General features: G+C 45.1%; 1 protein-coding gene across 1 annotated transcript in view; it reads left to right on the forward strand.

Moving 5' to 3' along the window:
* LOC126986883 (sodium/glucose cotransporter 5-like) overlaps positions 1-20,151 on the forward strand; it is a 141,619-nt gene that overhangs the window by 40,153 nt on the left and 81,315 nt on the right. The window contains exon 4 of the mRNA XM_050843358.1: positions 16,906-16,965. Coding sequence (XP_050699315.1) covers positions 16,906-16,965 — 60 coding nt within the window. The remainder of the gene's footprint in view (positions 1-16,905; positions 16,966-20,151) is intronic.

A 20,151-nucleotide genomic window follows, 5' to 3' on the forward strand; every position in this document is an offset into this window, starting at 1 on the left:
CCTCGCTTCAAGCCCCGTCACCACGACAAGGTGACTCCCCTTCGACGGGGACAGAGCCGGACTAATGACTGACAATTGGTACTTCAGAAAGACTGTTGACTGGTGGTACGGTGAGACTCATGATTGTTGGTTATGAAGGCATCAGGAATCAATCCCATCTCACCATCAGCATTCAGTAACAACTCATGCTTCAACACGTGTAATCAGTTATCAGTCCTACTTTCACACAGTTATCTGTTATCGATCGCCAATCCCCAATTACCACAAGTCGTCATTCATTAGTCTCGATACACCATTACCAGCCTCACTTTATCCACCAGTCATGTCATCAGCCCCGCTTCTCTTTCAGTCATCATGTCCTCCTCACCACCTGTCACCATTCATTAGTGCCGCTTCACCACCACTCAAGTCATCGGTAACCAGTCCTACTTCATCACCGCTCACAGGTCATCAGTAATAAATTTCCATTTACAACTACTACACTATGTATTACTACGCACTATTCTCAATTCACCTCAACTTACCAGTCAGCAGTCATTAAACCCGCATTATAACTGGTCACCACTCATCAGTCATAAGTCACACACAGGAAATCGTCACTAATCACTCCCACATCACCTTCAGTCATCTGAGGACGGGCCACACATGCTTAACGCATGAGTTCCTCATGACTCGGGGAGTTTAGCATTACTGCAATGACTGTTTGATCCCACTTGCTAGTCGAATGCCCCAGTCTGGGGGACTTTTGTGAGCAGTGCTTTTCCCGATGCCGGTATAGGCTATGGGGATGAAGCTTTCAATCTTGCCCTGGTATTGGGAAATGAGTGTCAGTAACCGGGGCATGAGGCACTGCTTTATATTAAGAGGGCTGGATTGGTCCACAGACTTTATGCATGTATTGTTGACCTAACATAAATATTGTTTCTGCTTTGGTTTTAATTGTTTTCATGCAACCCTCCGTGTCGTGTTTTTGAGCTTTGATTTCTATTACATAAAACAAATAATATCCGGCGCCATATGACCAGTGCTGTTACGGCGCCAAGATATATTGATCAATCAGTAAATCAATCAATCAAAACCAATTATCAGTCGCGCTTCACTACTTGTCATTGGTCAAACTTAACTAACATTCTTTAGTCTTCAATCCCACTGAACTGCCAATCATCAGTCATCCGTCCCAGTGAACTTTCAATTATCATCATCATTCTTCATTTCCCTCTTACTAATTTCAGTTCAAATGTGGATGCTGCGTCTCTGTACACAACGATCTCACTTGGTCTCATGCCCACAACCTTGATTCCTTAGGATGTTTATCTCTTAACCCGGTAGCAGCGACGGACCAAATTTGTGGCTTTACCGTGTAGCAGCGACCGGCCAAATTTGTGCCTTGATATAAACTCCCCAAAATAGATGATACATAATCTGATCACAAATGCTTTGATATATATTATGAAACTAGTTGTGTGTGGGGTGATTTTTTTCTCATTTTTCTCGCTTAGAGGGACCATTAAGAAACGATCCCCGCTGCTACCGGGTTAATTCTACCAAGCATATAACTTTATTTTATTGTTTGACTTCCAAAGCAGATAGAGTACATCTTGACTCCCTCTTCATACGCTGAAATCACCATCATTGGTGATTTCAATGCGTACAAAAAAATTGTCTTGAATTCTTTTTCACTGACTAGCATGGTGAGAAAGCCAAGAACATTGCTATGCTGATCAAGAGAAGTTGGTTGAGTACCCTATTCGTAACACTGACAGCATTGGGTACATGCCCGACTCTCTAGAGCAGGGCTACTCAACTATTATGAGCAAACGTATGCTGAGGTCCGGATGAATATTGTACGTAGCTGAACCCCAGGCTCCAGGAGAAGAAAAATATAATCAAATAACATAAAGGTTCTGGCGATGGATCCCTGTAAGAGTATTTTCTTGACTGACTATAGGCCCTCCAGTCAGTCGAGAAAATACTCTAGCAAGAATCCATCGCCAGGACCTTCATGTCATTAAATTTCGTCTCCTGGAGCCAGAGGTTCAGCTCCAACACTCAGAAGGTTCCGATTCGGACCACAGGCCGCCAGTTGAGTAGCCATGCTCTAGACCTTTTTATAACCTCTCATCCTTAACTTAATCTGTTACACCTTACTTTCCTTTGTGCTCCTCCAACCATCACCTTATTTCCGTTTTCAGTCCTAACGCACCTGTTCTGTCCCTGGAACCACTGAGGAAGCAGTGACTTTGGCATAACGCTTCAGCTTGCCAAGATGAACTGAGGATTTACTTTTTTTTTCAAAAACTATTTGATCAAACTTATACCGAAAATTCCACCTTGTACGATTTAGGGCATACATATTTCCTTTACTCATACCCCTTCTGATTTCACAGTACCTGTTATTAAAATTCTTACGAATTATATTTTACATGTCTTCTTTGACCAAAACATCAGAAGGGTTATGGAATCGATGGAGTTCCTCTTATTCCCGTTAAAAATTGTCCTTCTGCGCTGACACATTGCTTGGTCAAACTACTTTCGTCTCAGCCTTTCAATATTTTTCATTCTTTTTGGGGGTACGCGTACATACAACATGTGCCTGAAAAATGGTGACGAGATATATTTTCACACTTCTGTCCTATAGACTTTCTTTTTTATAATCTTTTCAAACAGTTTCTCAGCTCCTATCAACTGCAAACTTCTCTCTTATCACCCGGAAGTATTGCGCAAGAGGTTTTCTACTGGAGGGCTTTCCATCTTAACTTACTCCTTATCATTATCTTTTATACGTTTTGGACATGGATGGGAAGAGGGCTCGCTGGGCTGAGTACTTTGTGTAGTTGTACACACACTCAAAAAACTATCGTTACACATTCAGCACGATACAAACTGACACCAAGGACGAAGCCATTGAGAACAGGCTACTCATGTTGGTATCACTGCGTGTGTTGGGTGTGGGTTCACTTGCCTGAACCAAGTGAGCGGGACTCGTAAATGAAGCAGTAGAATTTGAGCTGGCACAGTAACGCTTCATGAAACACACAGGTGGAGTCTTAGTCGAAGTCACTTAATCTGTGCTATGTAGCTATACTATTGTAGTGTTTGGAGCACAAGTGAATAATTAAAATTTCGTCCATTTAGGAGACAATATGATAAACACCTTGCGGTGATTAGTCACTCAGGATTTGGATATCTGAGTGAATCCCACTGACTGATCGCCACATATGGCTTCACTGAGCTGAGGTTACGTAAAACTTAGCGAACCTTATGATAGATTTATAGTGGATTATAAACTTGACATCACCCAAATTGAAAGATAACATTGGAAATGGTTTCACTAGTGTAGCATTCACTACTCGGGTCGCAGTATTCGCTGTCTCGAAACAATCATGGAATGCACCCAATAAGATTAATTCTCTAATAATTCTCGACGAGTCATTATACCAACATGTTAGACAAATCAACTCCTGCATGCAAGCTATTTAATAAACTACTCTTCTCCAGAGACGGCTAATTTCGGCAATTCAAAACGCCCTCGCCAAATTCCTTATTCGTCAACTTAAAAACCGCGCAAAGTTCTCACTTTTTATTAGGCAATGAGGCAGCACAAGAGAGAAGGGTAGCCCAGGAGTAGATTGAAACAACCTGTAGAAGTCCATGCAACTCTGAAACTTTATCTTCCTTACCAGCGATGCTTGTAGCATTGCAATTTGAAGTTGTGTTTTTTTCAGATCCCCACAACTTGTTCATGAAAGAAAAGACACGTTCAGTGGCAGCATTAGTTCCAGGATGGCACATTATGAGCTGAACTATATCTGACATGCGTTGATGGTTGTTTTTGTCTTTGACATGGGAACATACTTCTACCCACCGCTGTCACGTATATCATATGAGCATTATTGTTTAATAATTAGTGAATATAAAGCTTAAACAAGTGGCACTCAAATCACTCCGTTAATATTATGGTAATATCTGATATCTCAGTATCTCCCTTCCTCTCTATCCCTCCCTTACGGGTGTCCTGTACTGATGCCCTCAGCAGAGCTGAGGTGGTGGGGGTGATCGCACTCTTATCAATCCTGCCGAGATCACCGGGTTGCTCAGTGTGAAATTCGTCGGACCCCACTGTAACGATAGTTTTTTGAGTGTGTGTACACGGCGGACCATTAAACCGGGCAGCTTCAAGTTGCTGGGTTGCAGGTGGTGGATGTTGATCCGCCCATCGACGAAAGACCACTAGTCAGAGGGCTTAAGGCCAGGTTTTAGATGAAAGTGGACATGCCGGAGAAAAACACCGTTTCTTTTGTGTGCCATCCATCGCCTTATATCACTTTTTTTTATTTTATGGGAGCCACTTCCGCAAGATACTAGAAGGTTGCCTTCTAGCCAATTCAAGATGGCCGCCATGTAATAACCTTTAACTTTTTTTTTTACAGCGAAGGGGACAGCTCAAGGGCAATAAAAAGGAAACAATAATGAAAAAAAAACGCTATTCCCTGTTCTTACAAAAAGCTAAGAGGAAAGGCCGAAAGATAGGTCAATTTTGGGAGGAGAGGTGTAATGACAACCTCCTCATGAAAAAGTTCAAGTCGTAGGCAGAAGGAAATACAGATGAAGGAAGATTGTTCTAGAGTTTACATGCTAGAAGAATGAAAGAGTGAAGATGCTGGTTAACTCGTGCGTAAGGGATTGGAGAGTAAAGAGATGACCTTAAATAGAAAATCGTGTGCGGCGGGGCCGCGGGAGGGGAGGCGTATGCAGTTAGCAAGTTCAGAAGAGCAGTCCGCGCGAAAATATCGCTAGACGATACAGAGGCAATATGGCGGCGGAATATAAGAGGTAGAAGACAATCAGTAAGAGGAGGAGACCTGATGAGACGAAGAGCCTTAGACTCCACTCTGCCCATGAGAGCTGTGTGAGTGGAACCCCTCCACACATGAGATGCATACGAGGGCGGACAAGGTTCCTGTATATGGATAGCAACTGTGCGGAGGAGCAGAATTGGCGGAGACGATACAGAACGCCCAACCTCGAGGAAGCTGATTCAGTGAGAGAATAGATGTGAAGTGTCCAGTTAAGATTTTGAGTTAAGGATAGACCGAGGTTGTTTAGTGTTTAAGAAGGTGACAGGTGAGTATTGTTGAAGAATAGGGGATAGGTGTTTGGAAGATTGTGTCGAATTGATAGGTGGAGAAAGTTGTTTTTTGAGGCATTGAAGAACACAAAATTCCTTTTAGCTCAATCGGAAATGATAGCAAAGTCTGAGGTTAAGCTTTCTGCAGACTCCAGTCTGGAGTCTTGTAATTCCTGTTGAGAGGGTCTTCTGTTGAAAGAAGTGCAGAGTGGAGTCGTCAGCGTATGAGTGATGATGATGGTAATTATTGAGGCGTTCTGTCTTGGCGCCTCAACTGCGGGGTCATATGACGGTGAATCTTATAGAATAAAATATTATGAAACTATATAAAACCGGTAAAAAAATAAAAACAGTAAAAAAAAAAACAATAAAAGGTTAATAAAACCTATAGGTTGAGGGCGCCAACCTCCTGTAGGAAGCCATAGACGTCATGTCCCGGGTAGAGTGCATTCTTCCATAGCACCAAAGAGAGAGAAAAACTCCCATCTCCGCCCCGACACCGGGGGAGGTACTGCTCTCGCAGGTCCCCCAGACTGGGGCACTCGACCAGCAAGTCCGAACAGTCAGGGGGACCAAACAGTCATCACAGTAGGGCTGAACTCCCCGGGACATGAGGAAGCCATGTGTGTATCTAGTGTGACCCACCCTAAGGCGGGCCAGGACAGTCTCCCTCTTACGACTTCTAATATTCTTATATGGGAATACGAATACGACCAGGGACGCACAGCCCTGGCTGTGACTTCCCCCATCATTGTCGTGGCAATCACAGCCGCCCACCTGCGCTGTCACACCCTCTGGAGTGCAGACCGCATGCTGGGATGTAAGTCCCTAAATAGAAGAGCGCACTGTGAGGGAGGGCGAGAAGCAGCGGCCCGCGCCACCTCATCAGCCTCCTCATTACCACGCACAGGGACGTGGGCAGGTACCCAACAGAAGGTCACCTGATGCCCAAGCCTTTTTGCTAGAACTAGCCAGCTGAAAATATTTAAAACGGTAGGGTGGGTGCTCCTAAAATCTTCTATTGCGGACAGGGCTGCCTGTGAGGCAGAATAGAGAGGAAAAGTATCAACAGGCAAAGTGAAGAAGGTGCGAGTTGCTAAAAGAATGGCAGATAGTTCTGCGGCAAAAATTGAGGCTAGGGCAGGTAATATTCCAGAACGGGAAAAGTCTGGAAAGAGAGCTCCCAATCCAACGCCTGCATCGGATTTGAACCCGTCGGTGTATACTGGTACAGACGTGACGTGTCTAGCAATGTGGGACAGGAACAGCTGTCGAGCAGTTCCCGCTGAGATGCTTGCTTTGTTGAGGTTGAAGTACGAGCAGAAATGTGTAGTTGGGTGTGAGGAGGGGTACTTGGTAAACTGCTATAGGGGAGTAGGGTAGTGAAAGATCCCCAATGACATTCCGGACACGGAAACCAAAGGGGCGAGGAAGGAGAGATTTGTTTCTATATATCATATCTATATTGTTTTCTAAAGCAGCGGTGTATGCAGGGTTGTTAGGTTGGCGTTGTGGTCTGTACTAGAATTTAGTTAGGAGTCCGTCTCTATGTAAGTCCAAGGGTGGCACTCCTGCGTCAACTAAAAGACTTGATAAGGGGGGTGATCTAGAGGCACCTGTTGACAGTTGGACTGCAGCGGCAGCCACCACCGTCCGCCGAGCACAAGCACGGCGGACTGTGGAAGAAGCACGACAATCATCATTTACCGGTCATGGATCCTCACTTAATTCAAAAACACAAATGACGCAGGCGTAGAAAACGGTGGACAGAATATGAGGAAAGTTTTCCATAAGGCCGCCACCTGCACTGAACATGAACAGTGACATAATATTAGGGGGAGGCGATGGCTGAGTCGTCAGAGTAACGGCTCCGTGTTCAGGAGGACGAGAGTTCAATCCCCGCCCGGTGCCACCAAGCTGGGATTTTTCAGCCGCCGCCGAGTGGCTTAAAACTACCCACATGCTGTCCAGAAGACCACCTATCAACCCGGACTCTAGATTCTAGGATCAAAGATGAGCTCCGGGAGGGCAGCATGAGCCAATGCAAGATGGCGCCACTATAAACATTCGCCTGCGCCAGGACGGGCTGGGCCGACCATCAGGACCCACCGGAAAGAAGCCTTGAACCGACCATCAGGATCCACCGGGAAGAAGCCTACCGGCGCAATAGGCCGCAATGTAAAAAAAAATAACAAAATAAAATAAAATGAGGGAGCGGCGAAGCCGCCGACGTCATAACCAGTGCATTTGCTGCTGTGTCTCTACGCGGCACTAGACCTCCTAAAGTACGCCGGCACATGGAAGAACAGGAGAGACGCCATGGCACAGCTCTGTTTTCTAAATTGCCCTCTTTTGGACTCTATCCTTCTCTATGTTCCTTTATCTCCAGTTTCCTTTCCGGACGTAATATTTCTGCTGTGGTAGACGGTCACTGTTCTTCCCCTAAACCTATCAACAATGGTGTTCCACAGGACTTTGTCCTATCACCCACTCGCTTCCTGTTATTCATCAACGATCTTTCCATAACAAACTCACCAATCCACTCATACGCTCCCCGTCGAAGAGGAGTCACTTTGTCGTGGTGACGGGGCTCAAGCGTGGTCGGCGGCACCACCTATCGTGGTGGCTTACCTACCTCGATGGGGCTCGATGTCCACAGACCTCGTGGACTAAGTGCTCCCCCGTCATCACCGGTAGAGGAGGCCTACTGGTGATGTTGCCTGCGCACGTCTTTTTACCACCTAGAGCAGGGCTATTGTCTCCCCACGTGTTTGCCGTGCGTGGAGTCCCGTACACTCCCCGTGCCCTCTCACCTGGGAGTTGAGTCCACCGCGGGGCGGGGTGTAGTTCCCCTCGGTGGGCAACACGCTTCTTTGGTGGGAGGGTTGGGGTAAGACGGGTGATTCACTGTGGGCGTGCTGAATCAATCGGATGGTCATGCTTTGGCTAGGGTCAAGCGGTCACTGCCGGGTAAGCGATCACAACGGTCCTGCGGCCGCCGTTAATCGCCTGGCAGTGGCTGCGTATACTTCCCCATTACCCCTGGGGCTGCTGGGTGCGGTCTGGCCCCAACATCCAGCCTCCCCTTGTTGGTCTCCGTTGTGGGTGTGGATGGGTATAAATACACTGTGTATGGATATAAATACACTGCCCCGGCCTGCCTCTCTTCCTGACGTCCGCCCGTCCTCAGAAACTCCCACACGGTCCTCTCTCATCGCCAACTTGGAGCCTTTCACGGCTCTTGGTTGTGCCTCTGGAAAGTCCTTAACCCATAGAAGGTCTGCCCAAGACAAGCCCATGCGACAAAAAGGTCAACGGAATAGTTCAGTAAGTTCACGTAAACCTGGGGGCTCCTCAGTCTCCCAAATAGAAGATATGTCTGGCATATATGAGCCTGTTTCATTTCATAGGTACATTGTTGTCAAGTCTATGGATGGCTGTTCGATAAATGAACTCGATATTTTTTTAAGGACATCGCTGTCTGGTCACGGCTTGTGGCCGTGAGCCCAATATCATGCCACAACGGAACGGTAGCCTGTTGGTTGAAGTTTCGTCACATGAAGAGAGTTCAAAGCTCCGCGCCCTTACCTCTGTCCCTGGTGCATCAGTGTCTTTTTTCCAATGCCACCTTGAACCAATCTCGGGGAGTTGTCTTTTCACGGGACCTTCTCTGTTACTCAGAAAAGAGGTTGGTGAACGAACTCAAACACTAAGAAGTGACATTAGTGCGACGAGTTTAACGAAAAGTAGACGGATTACTCACACCTACACCAACCCTGTTCCTTCTTTCAACCGATTAATACTGCCCCAAACTGTCAAGATGACCTGGCTAAATCTTAATGTGAAGCCCTATGTCCCCAACCCCAGCCAGTGCCTCTTGCACTCATCAGACCACCATGGCACAGACCGACGTAATGTATTTCCCGTTGTCTGTGGGATTTTAGGTTCTCCCGCCAGGTGACTGTGCGCCGTGAAAAATGTAACTGCACCCTCAGTTATATCAAAGTCAGCAATTGTTGTCTCCGTGTGAGCCATAGTTCAAAAAAGTTTCCAGTGTGCTCGATCTAATTTCCAACGCGGTAATCGAGGTGACTGTTGGAAAGTGGAATGGGAGATGAAGATTGGGTAGTGGTCGCTGCCATGTAGATCCTCTGATATTTCCCACCTGAAGTTCCGGTATGCATCGAGAAAACTGAGTGAGAGGTCAGTAATTACTGAGTGTCAGTTTGCATGTGGTAGTGTGTTGGGTGGCCGGTGTTCAGTATGCAGAGGTCTATACACTGTGGCTGGGAGTCTTTAATTAGTAGTTGGAGTTCCTCCTTGCTTCCTCGCAACCCGATGCAGTTCCACTGAACGATCTTGAATCTTAATTTTGTTTATTCAGGGCGTCCCCGGGAGATACACCTCTCTGCCTTAACACCGGGCTTTCACTGGAGGGTTGGCCCCCGCGTTAGTGTGTTCTTTTTCGGCTCAATGGCCGATGTGACAGGCCAAGGAAGACCTAATTTATCCCTGCCTCCTGGTCCTGCCGGTGGCTTCCTTACCCTCCCCCCCCAAACCTTCCGCCACTCCGACGAAGCGGCAAGGGAGGGAATCACGGGTGGAGCCACCGGCACAGACTGTGCGGAAGCGGAGGACACGGGCGCCGGTAAAGCCGCACCATGACCTCGGGCAGCAGCTGTCACCGGCCGAGGGTCAGCCGGGGCCACTGGTGCAGGGGTGGCGGCCGCAGCCGGCACCCGGGATTCTTCTCGCAACCAAGAAGCGGGCGCTGGAAAAGGCACTTTAGCAGGAGGAGTGTCCCCAAGGGACTCCTTACTGCGCGTGCGCTTCTAATGACGGGGCTCACTGCGGCCATCAGCAGGCATCTGAGGGGATGAGGCGCCTAATCAGGCATAAATTGAGGTTGTGTGGGGAACCGACTTGGCAGTGGTAGAATGGCGATGGGGAGTGGCATATGTCATTCCCGGGATAGACATCTTTGTCAGGGAAAGTTGTTTCGCCTCAGCAAAGAGCACCCTATCCTGGTTGCGTATATTGATTACTTCCCTTTCAAAGAGGAAGCGCTCACAATCCTTTGATGAGGCAGGGTGAGGCTCACCATTGTGGTAACACCGTACAGGGCCAGGGCAGTCGTCACAGGGGTTATTCCATACCACAGGACACACATATTTTTGCAAAGCCGTTTTTCAAGCGTCGACAGGTCTTGGTGACGTGACCATACGCTTGATAATAGAAGCATCTTCTGGGGTTGGGGACATGGGCTTCACATTACCCAAGACCCAAGTCCCTAGACCTGCCGGTCTTGGGCAGTACTAATCGGTTGGAAGTAATAAATAAGGTCGGTGTAAATGTGAGAATTTCGTCTACCTTTCGTTGCACACGGCGTACTGAACCCACATCGTAGTTTTTGAGCTCGCCTAACAGTATCTCTTCTGAAAAGCGGGGAAGGCCTTGTGAAAAGACAACGATCCGAGATTGGTTCATGGTGGCATGTGGAGAGCAGGACACTTATGCACCAGGAACAGAGGTAAGGGCGCGGAGATTTGAGCTCTCTTCAGGTGACGATACTTCAATCAGTAAGCTCCCGTCCCCTTGTTGCATTATCTTGAGCTCACGGCCACACACCTTGATCAGGAAACGGTGTACTTCAAAAATATCCAGTTCGTTTATCGAACAGCCATCCACAAACTTAACTACAATGTACTTCTCATATAAAACAGGTTCATACATGCCGGACATGACTTTTACTTGGGAGAATTGAGAGTTTACAGATTTACGTGAACTATCCCGTGGACATTTTTGTCTCACGGACTTGTCTTGGGCAAACCCTTTAGGGGTTAGGGACTTTCCAGAGGCACCACCAGGAGCCGTGGAAGCCTCCAAGGTGACGATGAGAGAGGACCGTTTAGACTTTAGAAGAATCGGGGAACAGGCGGACGTCAGGAAGGGAGGCAGGCCGGGGCAGTGGAGTGGTAGTACTCATGCACTAGTGATTTTGATTAACTTCCTCACACTCCCACCCACCACGGAGCCCAACAAGGGGAGGCTGGATGTTGGGGCCAGACCGCACCCAACAGCCCCAGGGGTAATGGGAAAGTATACACGTGCACTGCCATGCCTTTAACGGCGGCCGCGGGACCGTTGCGATCGCCCACTCGAATGTGACCGCTTGAGCCTAGCCAACACATGAACAGCCGATTGATTCAGCGGGGCCACACTGAACCACCCGTCTTACCCCGACCCTCCTACCAAAGGAGCGTGTTGCTTACCAAGGGAGGTGGAGTTGCGCTATATGTTTGAGTTGCGCTATATGTTAAAGACTCACTTAAATGTTTAGTTAACAATTCAGTCAAAACTAACATGGATTCAGAATCAGTTTGGGTGGACGTTTACAAAGGGAAAGAAAAACTAACTCTAGGAGTTATATACAGGCCACCCAACCTTAACAGGCAGGACACGAGTATATTACTACAGGAGATTGGCAGGGCGAGTATGAGTAGAAATATCTGCGTAATGGGGGACTTTAATTATAGGAATATAGACTGGGAAGATCTAGTGGGTGACCTGGAAGCCGAGGACTTTCTTGAAGTTATACAAGATAATTTCCTTAAGGAGGTAGTTACTGAGCCTACCAGAGGAGATAACATATTAGACTTAGTCCTAACCAATAATGGGAACTTGCTACGTGAGTTGGAGGTGGGCGGAGAGTTAGGAAATAGTGATCACAGAACGGTTCGTTTTAGCTTAGACTGGGCGGTAACCCGCGAACCAAACCCAGTGTTAGTGCCAGATTTTAGAAGAGCAAACTACGAGGGGCTTCGAAGACATCTTGAAGGGGTAAACTGGGATAATTTAGGGATTCATGAGGGCCAAAACTGCGGATTGGAGAGCCAGGAGAACCAGGTAGAAATGTCTTACAATAATTTAGTTAGAGTAATAGTAGAGGGGCAAGAACAGCATATACCACAGCGAACACTTAGAAAAGAAAACAATGATCCTAAGTGGATGACTCGTGGACTAAAACACGAGATTGGGTTAAAGAAGGTAATTTATCAGAAAATAAAGAATGGGGAAACACATCTCAGGGGCCGGTACGTCGAACTATCTAGATTAGTTAAGAAAAACACCAGGATAGCAAAAATGAACTATGAGATCAAAGTAGCAAATGAGGCGAAAAGTAATCCTAAGGGCTTCTTTCAGATGTATAGAACTAAAACACGGGAGAAAATTGGACCGCTGAAAACAAACACAGGGGAGCTAGTAGAAAATTACGAAAATATGAGCACATTGTTGAACGACTACTTCCTTTCAGTCTTCACACAGGAGGATCGAACGACTATACCGGAAAGAGTTCAGGTGTACGAGGGCGGGGATGGCGATAAATTGAGGGATATAATCATTACCAGGCAAGTAGTTCAGGATGAGATAGATAAGCTTAAGAAGAACAAGTCGCCAGGTCCTGACGGGATATTTCCGAGGATATTAAAGGAGTTAGGTGATATAATCAGTGACCCACTAACCGACATCTTTAAGATGTCGGTAAATACTGGCTATGTGCCGAGCCTATGGAAAGTAGCTAATGTGACGCCGATTTTTAAAAAGGGGGACAGGTCAGTTGCTTCAAACTATCGCCCAATTAGCTTAACATCGGTTATGGGGAAGATGCTGGAGTCCATAATAGCCAGGAACATTCGGGAGCATTTAGAGAAACATAGCTTAATTCACGACTCGCAGCATGGGTTCACAAAAGGTAGGTCATGCCTCACCAATCTCTTGTCCTTCTACAATAAAGTATTTGAGGCGGTTGACAGAGATGAAAATTATGATGTAATCTATCTTGATTTTAGTAAAGCGTTTGACAAAGTTCCTCACCGATGACTGTTGCTTAAATTACAGGCTCACGGAGTAGAGGGTAAAGTTTTGAACTGGGTCAAGGCGTGGCTTAGCAATAGGAAGCAAAGAGTGCAAATCAATGGTAAAAGATCTGACTGGGGATGTGTTACGAGTGGGGTCCCACAAGGTTCGGTGTTAGGTCCACTTTTGTTTATTATTTATATCAATGACTTAGATACAGGAATTAGTAGTGATGTTAGTAAATTTGCAGATGATACCAAGATCGGTAGAGTAATTGAGTCGGATCAGGACGCTAGTATTCTCCAAGGTGAACTCAACAGATTATATGACTGGGCGGATAAATGGCAGATGGAGTTCAATGTAGGGAAGTGCAGTATTCTGAGTGTAGGTAGGAACAACCCCTCACACAACTATTGCTTAAATGACACTCTCATAAGTAGGTCTGGGTGCGAGAGGGATTTAGGGGTCTTAGTAAGCTCTGATCTCCGTCCAAGGGCACAATGCATTCAAGCTAGAAATCGAGCTAATAGGGTACTGGGATTTATTTCAAGGAGCGTAAGCAACAGAAGCCCCGAAGTCTTCCTCAAACTATATTTAGCATTAGTTAGACCTCATCTTGACTATGCGGTTCAGTTCTGGTCACCTTACTATAGAATGGATATCAAAATGTTAGAATCGGTGCAAAGGAGAATGACTAAGATGATTCAGGGGTTGAGAAACTTGCCATACGAGGGAAGACTCAAACAGTTAAACTTGCATTCTCTAGAAAGGCGAAGGGTGCGTGGAGACATGATCGAGGTTTATAAATGGATGAAGGGCTTTAATAAGGGAGACATTCATAAGGTTTTGTTGGTAAGAGAACCGGGTAGGACACGAAGTAACGGGTTTAAACTGGATAAATTCAGATTCAACAGGGACATAGGCAAAAATTGGTTTACTAACAGGGTGGTGGATGAGTGGAATAGGCTTAGCAGTCATGTGGTGAGTGCCAATACAATTGTCACATTCAAAAATAGACTAGATAAATTCATGGACAGCGATATTAGGTGGGGTTAGATACACGGGAGCTTAGGCTCAAAGGAGCTGCCTCGTACAGGCCTACCGGCCTCTTGTAGACTCCTGCGGTATTATGTTCTTATGTACATCCCGCCCCGCGGTGGACTCAACTCCCAGATGAGAGAGCACGGGTAGTGTACGGTACGCCACGCACGGCAAACACGTAGGGAGACAATAGCCCTGCATTTGGTGGTAAAAGGGCGGGCGCAGGCAATATCACCAGTAGGCCTTCTCTACTATTATAGTGATGACGGGGGAGCACTTGGTCCACATGGTCAGCAGACATCGAGCCCTACGGTTGGTGGTGCCGCCTACCTCGATTCAAGTTTCGTCACCACGACAACCCCTTCGACGGGGATCTCTCTCTGGTTCTAGGGGAGAATGCACTCTCCCCGGGATATGAGGCCATAGACTACCTTCATGGGGTTGGTATCCTCCATATGCAATAAAGGTTTACAACCAATGGCGGTTTATTTTATAATGGTTTTAGAATTTATATTTAGCACTTAAACTTTTTATAATTATACGATTTTTAACTGCTTTTAATTTTACGATTTTATACGAGGTCATTTTATTCGGGACCATATGATCGGTGCAGCTGCGGCGCCATGATTGTAGTCCAGTCACTCAATTAATCAACCGCACCTTCCTACGCTTTGTGACTAAGCCAAGTACTAAATTAGTATTGATCAATTCTATTACTCTTTGTCAGAGGTACACACACTCGAAAAACTATCGTTACAGTGGGGTCAGACAATTTCACACTGAGCAACCCGGTAGTCTCGGCAGGGTTGGTAAGAGTGCGAACACCCCCACCACCTCAGCTCTGCTGGGGGGGGCAGGACAGGACCCCGTAGGGGAGGGATAGAGAGGAAGGGATACACTGAGATACCAGATATCACCATAATGTTAACTGAATGATTTGAGTGCCACTTGTTTAAGCTTTATATTCACTAATTATTAAATAATAATGCTCGTATGATATACGTGACAGCGGTGGGTAGAAGTATTCTCCCATGTCAAAGACAAAAACAACCATCAACGCATGTCAGAGATATTCAGTTCATAATGTGCCATCCTGGAACTAATGCTTCCACTGAACGTGTCTTTTCTTTCATGAACAAGTTGTGGGCATCTGGGAAAAAAAACATAGCTTCAAATTGCAACGCATTGCTGGTAAGAAAGATAAAGTTTAAACAGAGTTGCATGTACTTCTACAAGTTGTTTCAATCTACTTCTGAGCTACCCTTCTCTCTTGTGCTGCCTCATTGCCTAATAAAATGTAGGAACTTTGCGCGCTTTTTAAGTTGACGAATAAGGAATTTGGTGCGGGCGTTTTGAATTGCCGAAATTAGCCGTCTCTGGAGAAGAGTAATTTATTAAATAGCTTGCATGCAGGAGTTGATTTGTCTAACATGTTGGTATAATGACTCGCCGAGAATTATTAGAGAATTAATCTTATTGGGTGCATTCCATGATTGTTTCGAGACAAGCGAATACCGTGACTCGAGTAGTGCATGTTATACAAGTGAAACCAATGCCAACGTTATCTTACTATTTTTTTTTACAACAAAGGAGACAGCTCAAGGGCACAAAAAGGACACAATATTTAAAAAAAAGCCCGCTACTTGTTGCTCCTAAAAAGAAAATCAAAAGAGGTGGCCGAAAGAGAGGTCAATTTCGGGAGGAGAGGTGTCCTGATACCCTCCTTTTGAAAGAGTTCAAGTCGTAGGCAGGAGGAAATACAGGTGAAGGAAGATTGTTCCAGAGTTTACCAGCGTGAGGGATGAAAGAGTGAAGATGCTGGTTAACTCTTGTATAAGGTTTTTGGTCAGTAAAGGGATGATCATGAGTTGAAAGTCGTGTGCAGCGGGGCCACGGGAGCGGGGCAGGCATGCAGTTAGCAAGTTCATAAGAGCAGTCAGCGTAAAAATAGCGATAGAAGATAGAAAGAGAGGCAACATCACGACGGAATTTAAGTGGTAGAAGACTATCAGTAGGAGGAGGAGAGCTGATGATTTGGACGATAAGTCAAGTTTATAATCCACTATAAATCTATCATAAGAGTTAGCTAAGTTTTGCGTAACCTCCTTGACTCAGTGGTGATCGATCAGTGGGATTCACTCTAATACCCGAATCCTGAGTGACTCATCACTGCAAGGTGTTTATCATATTGTCTCCTAAATGGACGAAATTTTAACTCTTCACTTGTGTGTGAGGTGTTGAAATTATTAGCTTTATGACCCCAAACACTACAATATTGCAGCTACAAAGAACACATATCAATTAACTTCGACTAAGACTCCACCTGTGTGTTTCATGAAGCGTTACTGTGCCAGCTCAAATTCTACTGCTTCATTTACGAGTCCCGCTCACTTGGTTCAGGCAAGTGAACCCACACCCAACACACGCAGTCATACCAACATGAGTAGCCTGTTCTCAATGGCTTCGTCCTTGGTGTCAGTTTGTATCGTGCTGAATGTGTAACGATAGTTTTTTGAGTGTGCGTAAAGCTCGGGGAGCTTAACAGTTAACTCACTCCTTTTGATTTAGGTGGAACTTCCTTCTCATTCAACTGTAAATTTTCTCACAATGGAGTTAACTCAGAGTGTGCGCAAGTCACTAGCGGTTTCCCTCAGGGCAAATGTGACAATTGACAAAGGTCACGAGCAAAATGCAATATAGACAAGTCCATATCTATGGCCTTTTAGTTTACTGTTTTAGGAGCAAGGACGCAGTGTGAGAGAAGGACCTCTGTTGTGCTCACATCAGAATTATTACCCTCAATTTCCTCTACCATCTCTCATTATACCCTTCTCAGATCTATTTTGACAAGTATACTTATACATTATTATCTCTTACAGTCCATCATCCTGTTGCAACTCATGAGCTGGGTCTTTCTGCCGGTCTTCATCGCCAGTAAAGTAAGTTATTGCAGCGGCCAGCCGCTTTTCTCAACGAGATGTTATCTTGGTGGAAATTGTTGTTGTCCTTACCTGATATACAGCCACCTTGTCTATTTCAGTGACAGTTGATGTCTAAGACTTGCCAAAGTAAAGGAACTGTTATCATGTTTCACATGTCGATATCCACCCTTGGACATTTCAGATTGTTTTTTTTTTTTTTTTTTTTTTTACACAAGTGCATGGGGATTAATGTTACTTTTAACTGATGAAATTTTCAATGCTGCTTTATGGAAGGCTTCAAGTATAAATAATAAAACAGTGTACTGACTGTTTAAATGATACTGTCCATTATGTATATTTTTTTTTTCATTTTTCTTACTAACATTCATTGAAGACACAGACCTATGTGAGTGTTGTTGTTGAAAAGACGATATTGATAATCATTAAAAAAATACCACGATACTTAAGAGAAATACCTCGTTCAGATAAGATGCTAATGGGCTGAGCGTCCCCGATGTGATCGTCATTCCAGCCAGTCGTCACCTTCGTAATGAATGAACAACGCCTCCTGACTGTCTTGCTGCTGCCTCACCTTAGGTTTCATTACAGAGGCATTAGTGCAACTTCTCTTATTATTATCGAGTCAGTCGTCAATTTTGTAATGAATGGAAAAAAAATATTTTGGTAAAATGTTTTGTTGCTTCCTTACCCTAGGTTGCATTACACATACAGAGAGAGAGAGAGAGAGAGAGAGAGAGAGAGAGAGAGAGAGAGAGAGAGAGAGAGAGAGAGAGAGAGAGAGAGAGAGAGAGTCGAAGAGGGGAGCAGGAGGAGAGAGAGAGAAGAGAGAGAGAGAGAGAGAGAGAGAGAGAGAGAGAGAAAGAGAGAGAGAGAGAGAGAGAGAGAGAGAGAGAGAGAGAGAGAGAGAGAGAGAGAGAGAGAGAGAGAGAGAGAGAGAGAGAGAGAGAGAGAGAGAGAGAGAGAGAGAGAGAGAGAGAGTCGAAGAGGAGAGCAATGAGGAAGAAGAGAGAGAGAGAGAGAGAGAGAGAGAGAGAGAGAGAGAGAGAGAGAGAGAGAGAGAGAGAGAGAGAGAGAGAGAAGGAGGAGAGGAGAGGAAGAATAGAGGGGAGGAGAGGAGAGGATACAGGAGAAAAGAAGAGGAGAGAGGAGACAAGGAGAGAAGAGGAGAAAAGGAGAGGAGAGAAGAAGAGGAGAAAAGGAGAGGAGAGAAGAAGAGGAGAAGAGAGAGGAGAGAAGAGAGAAGAGAAGGAGGGACAGAGACAGATAAAATAAAAAGAAGGAAGAGAAGACACTGTCATCTCGGTCGCTGCGGAGAGGTGTCATTAGAAAAACATCAACAACAACAACAAGCTGGGTTAATGGTATTAGTGGCGACTTTATCGCTCCGAGGTGGTTTTCGAAAAAGTTGTTCTCTATGAAGGTACTCCTTTAGCTTCCATATTTAATGTGCAGTTTATGTGATCGATGATGGGGATATATTCAATTGCCTATTGGACAAAATCATTAATGAGCTTCCTCCACACTATGCTGAGAGTAATTATTAATATAAGTATTGTATACTTCCATTATTCACGAAAGTTTCGTGGACGGCAAGCATCAAGGAAAATTATATCTTCCCCCAAAGGTGACAACTCGAGCCACTTCACTGTGCACAAGTCAACTGCTACAGTTGTTAGGGAGCGCACAGGTTCACATTTACACTTTTAGGAACGAAAGGTTTGATAATATTGATCGGTTACTACTAACATGAGCATGGAAATAACACATTTAAGTTCAGCATTCCTGGGGTTTAGAGGGGGCAGGTACCAAAGCCTCCCAAAATAGGACTATTTTTACACTTTGGAGAACAAGACTGAAATTAACAAGGAGCAATACCATTATTTTAGTGAACTGAAATATGAAAATTAGGAAAACAAAAAAAATCAGGGGTTTCCATTGAAGAAGTGTTCCTTTGAAGGGTTCAATAAGTTTTCAATTACACTTTAGAGAAGAAAGTTTAAACTCATTCTGGTGAATGACGTGATACAACTTATCCAAAATACATAACTTAAGAAATATATTCCTGGCATTTTTGTTTATGAAAGGTCAGTTAGAGTCAGGAAGGGTGAAAATTAGGTTACAATCATGGAGGTGGGATTAAGAGCAGGCTGCGTGCGGTGCAGAAATGTGAAGTCAAGTCTGCCATCTTGGGGTTGGCAGGAAGCAGGTGTCTACCTCTCCCAGCCTTACCTAGGCTTAGCTTTGACCTAACTACGCCCTACCTAGACTTCATTGTTTGACATAATGAATTCTAGAAATCTTCACGCAACTGGCTTCAATTAAGTGCCTCATGCAACATAATAATGCTGATAAAATAAGAGATGGGAAGCTCATTAAATCATCTATTAGGAAGACAGGCTTGCTTGTTTTTTTCTTCTGCATAAGAAGCCTACAGTACTTATATGAAACCTTAGTTGGTACTCAAGAACCCACCGTTAATTTTTTGATGACATTCATATTAAGTCAGGACAACTTTGAATTGCTATTTGGCCTGATAAGAGGTATGGGAGGTTTAAATAATAATCCAACAGTAAGGCAATTTTCTGCTGCATATAAGAAATTGTTTGTTCATAAGGATTTACAGAATACTGTTCGAGGCAACTGTTTACAACTGGAGTCTGTTCCAATATTAAATGTGTCCAGCAGGTGTGTAAGATACACTGATAATAATTCTTCTCTTCAGGTAAGCAATAATTCAGTCCTTCAAAGAAGAATACTAGATGATGTCGGTAGTATATATATATATATATATATATATATATATATATATATATATATATATATATATATATATATATATATATATATATATATATATATATATTACGTCTTCGCCTGTGGCGCCGGTACTCCTTCGTAATAGGGTCTGATGGTCAGCCCCAGCCCGTTGTGGCGCAGGCAAGAGTTTATAGTGGCGCCATCTTGCACTGGCTCATGCTGCCCCCCGGAACTCATCCTTAATGCTGGAATCTGGAGTGCGGGTTAATAGATGGTCTTCTGGACAGCATGTGGGTAGTCTTAGGCCACCCGTTGGCGGCTGAAAAATCCGAACATGTGGCACCGGGCGGGGCACGAATTCGCGTCGTCCTGAACGCGGCGCCGTCATGCTATCTATGGGTTCCGGCGCTTCTTGCCTTCCAGAGC

This window comes from Eriocheir sinensis, chromosome 6 (genome assembly GCF_024679095.1).
Source record: "Eriocheir sinensis breed Jianghai 21 chromosome 6, ASM2467909v1, whole genome shotgun sequence".
In the NCBI taxonomy this organism is placed as follows: Eukaryota; Metazoa; Arthropoda; class Malacostraca; order Decapoda; family Varunidae; genus Eriocheir; species Eriocheir sinensis.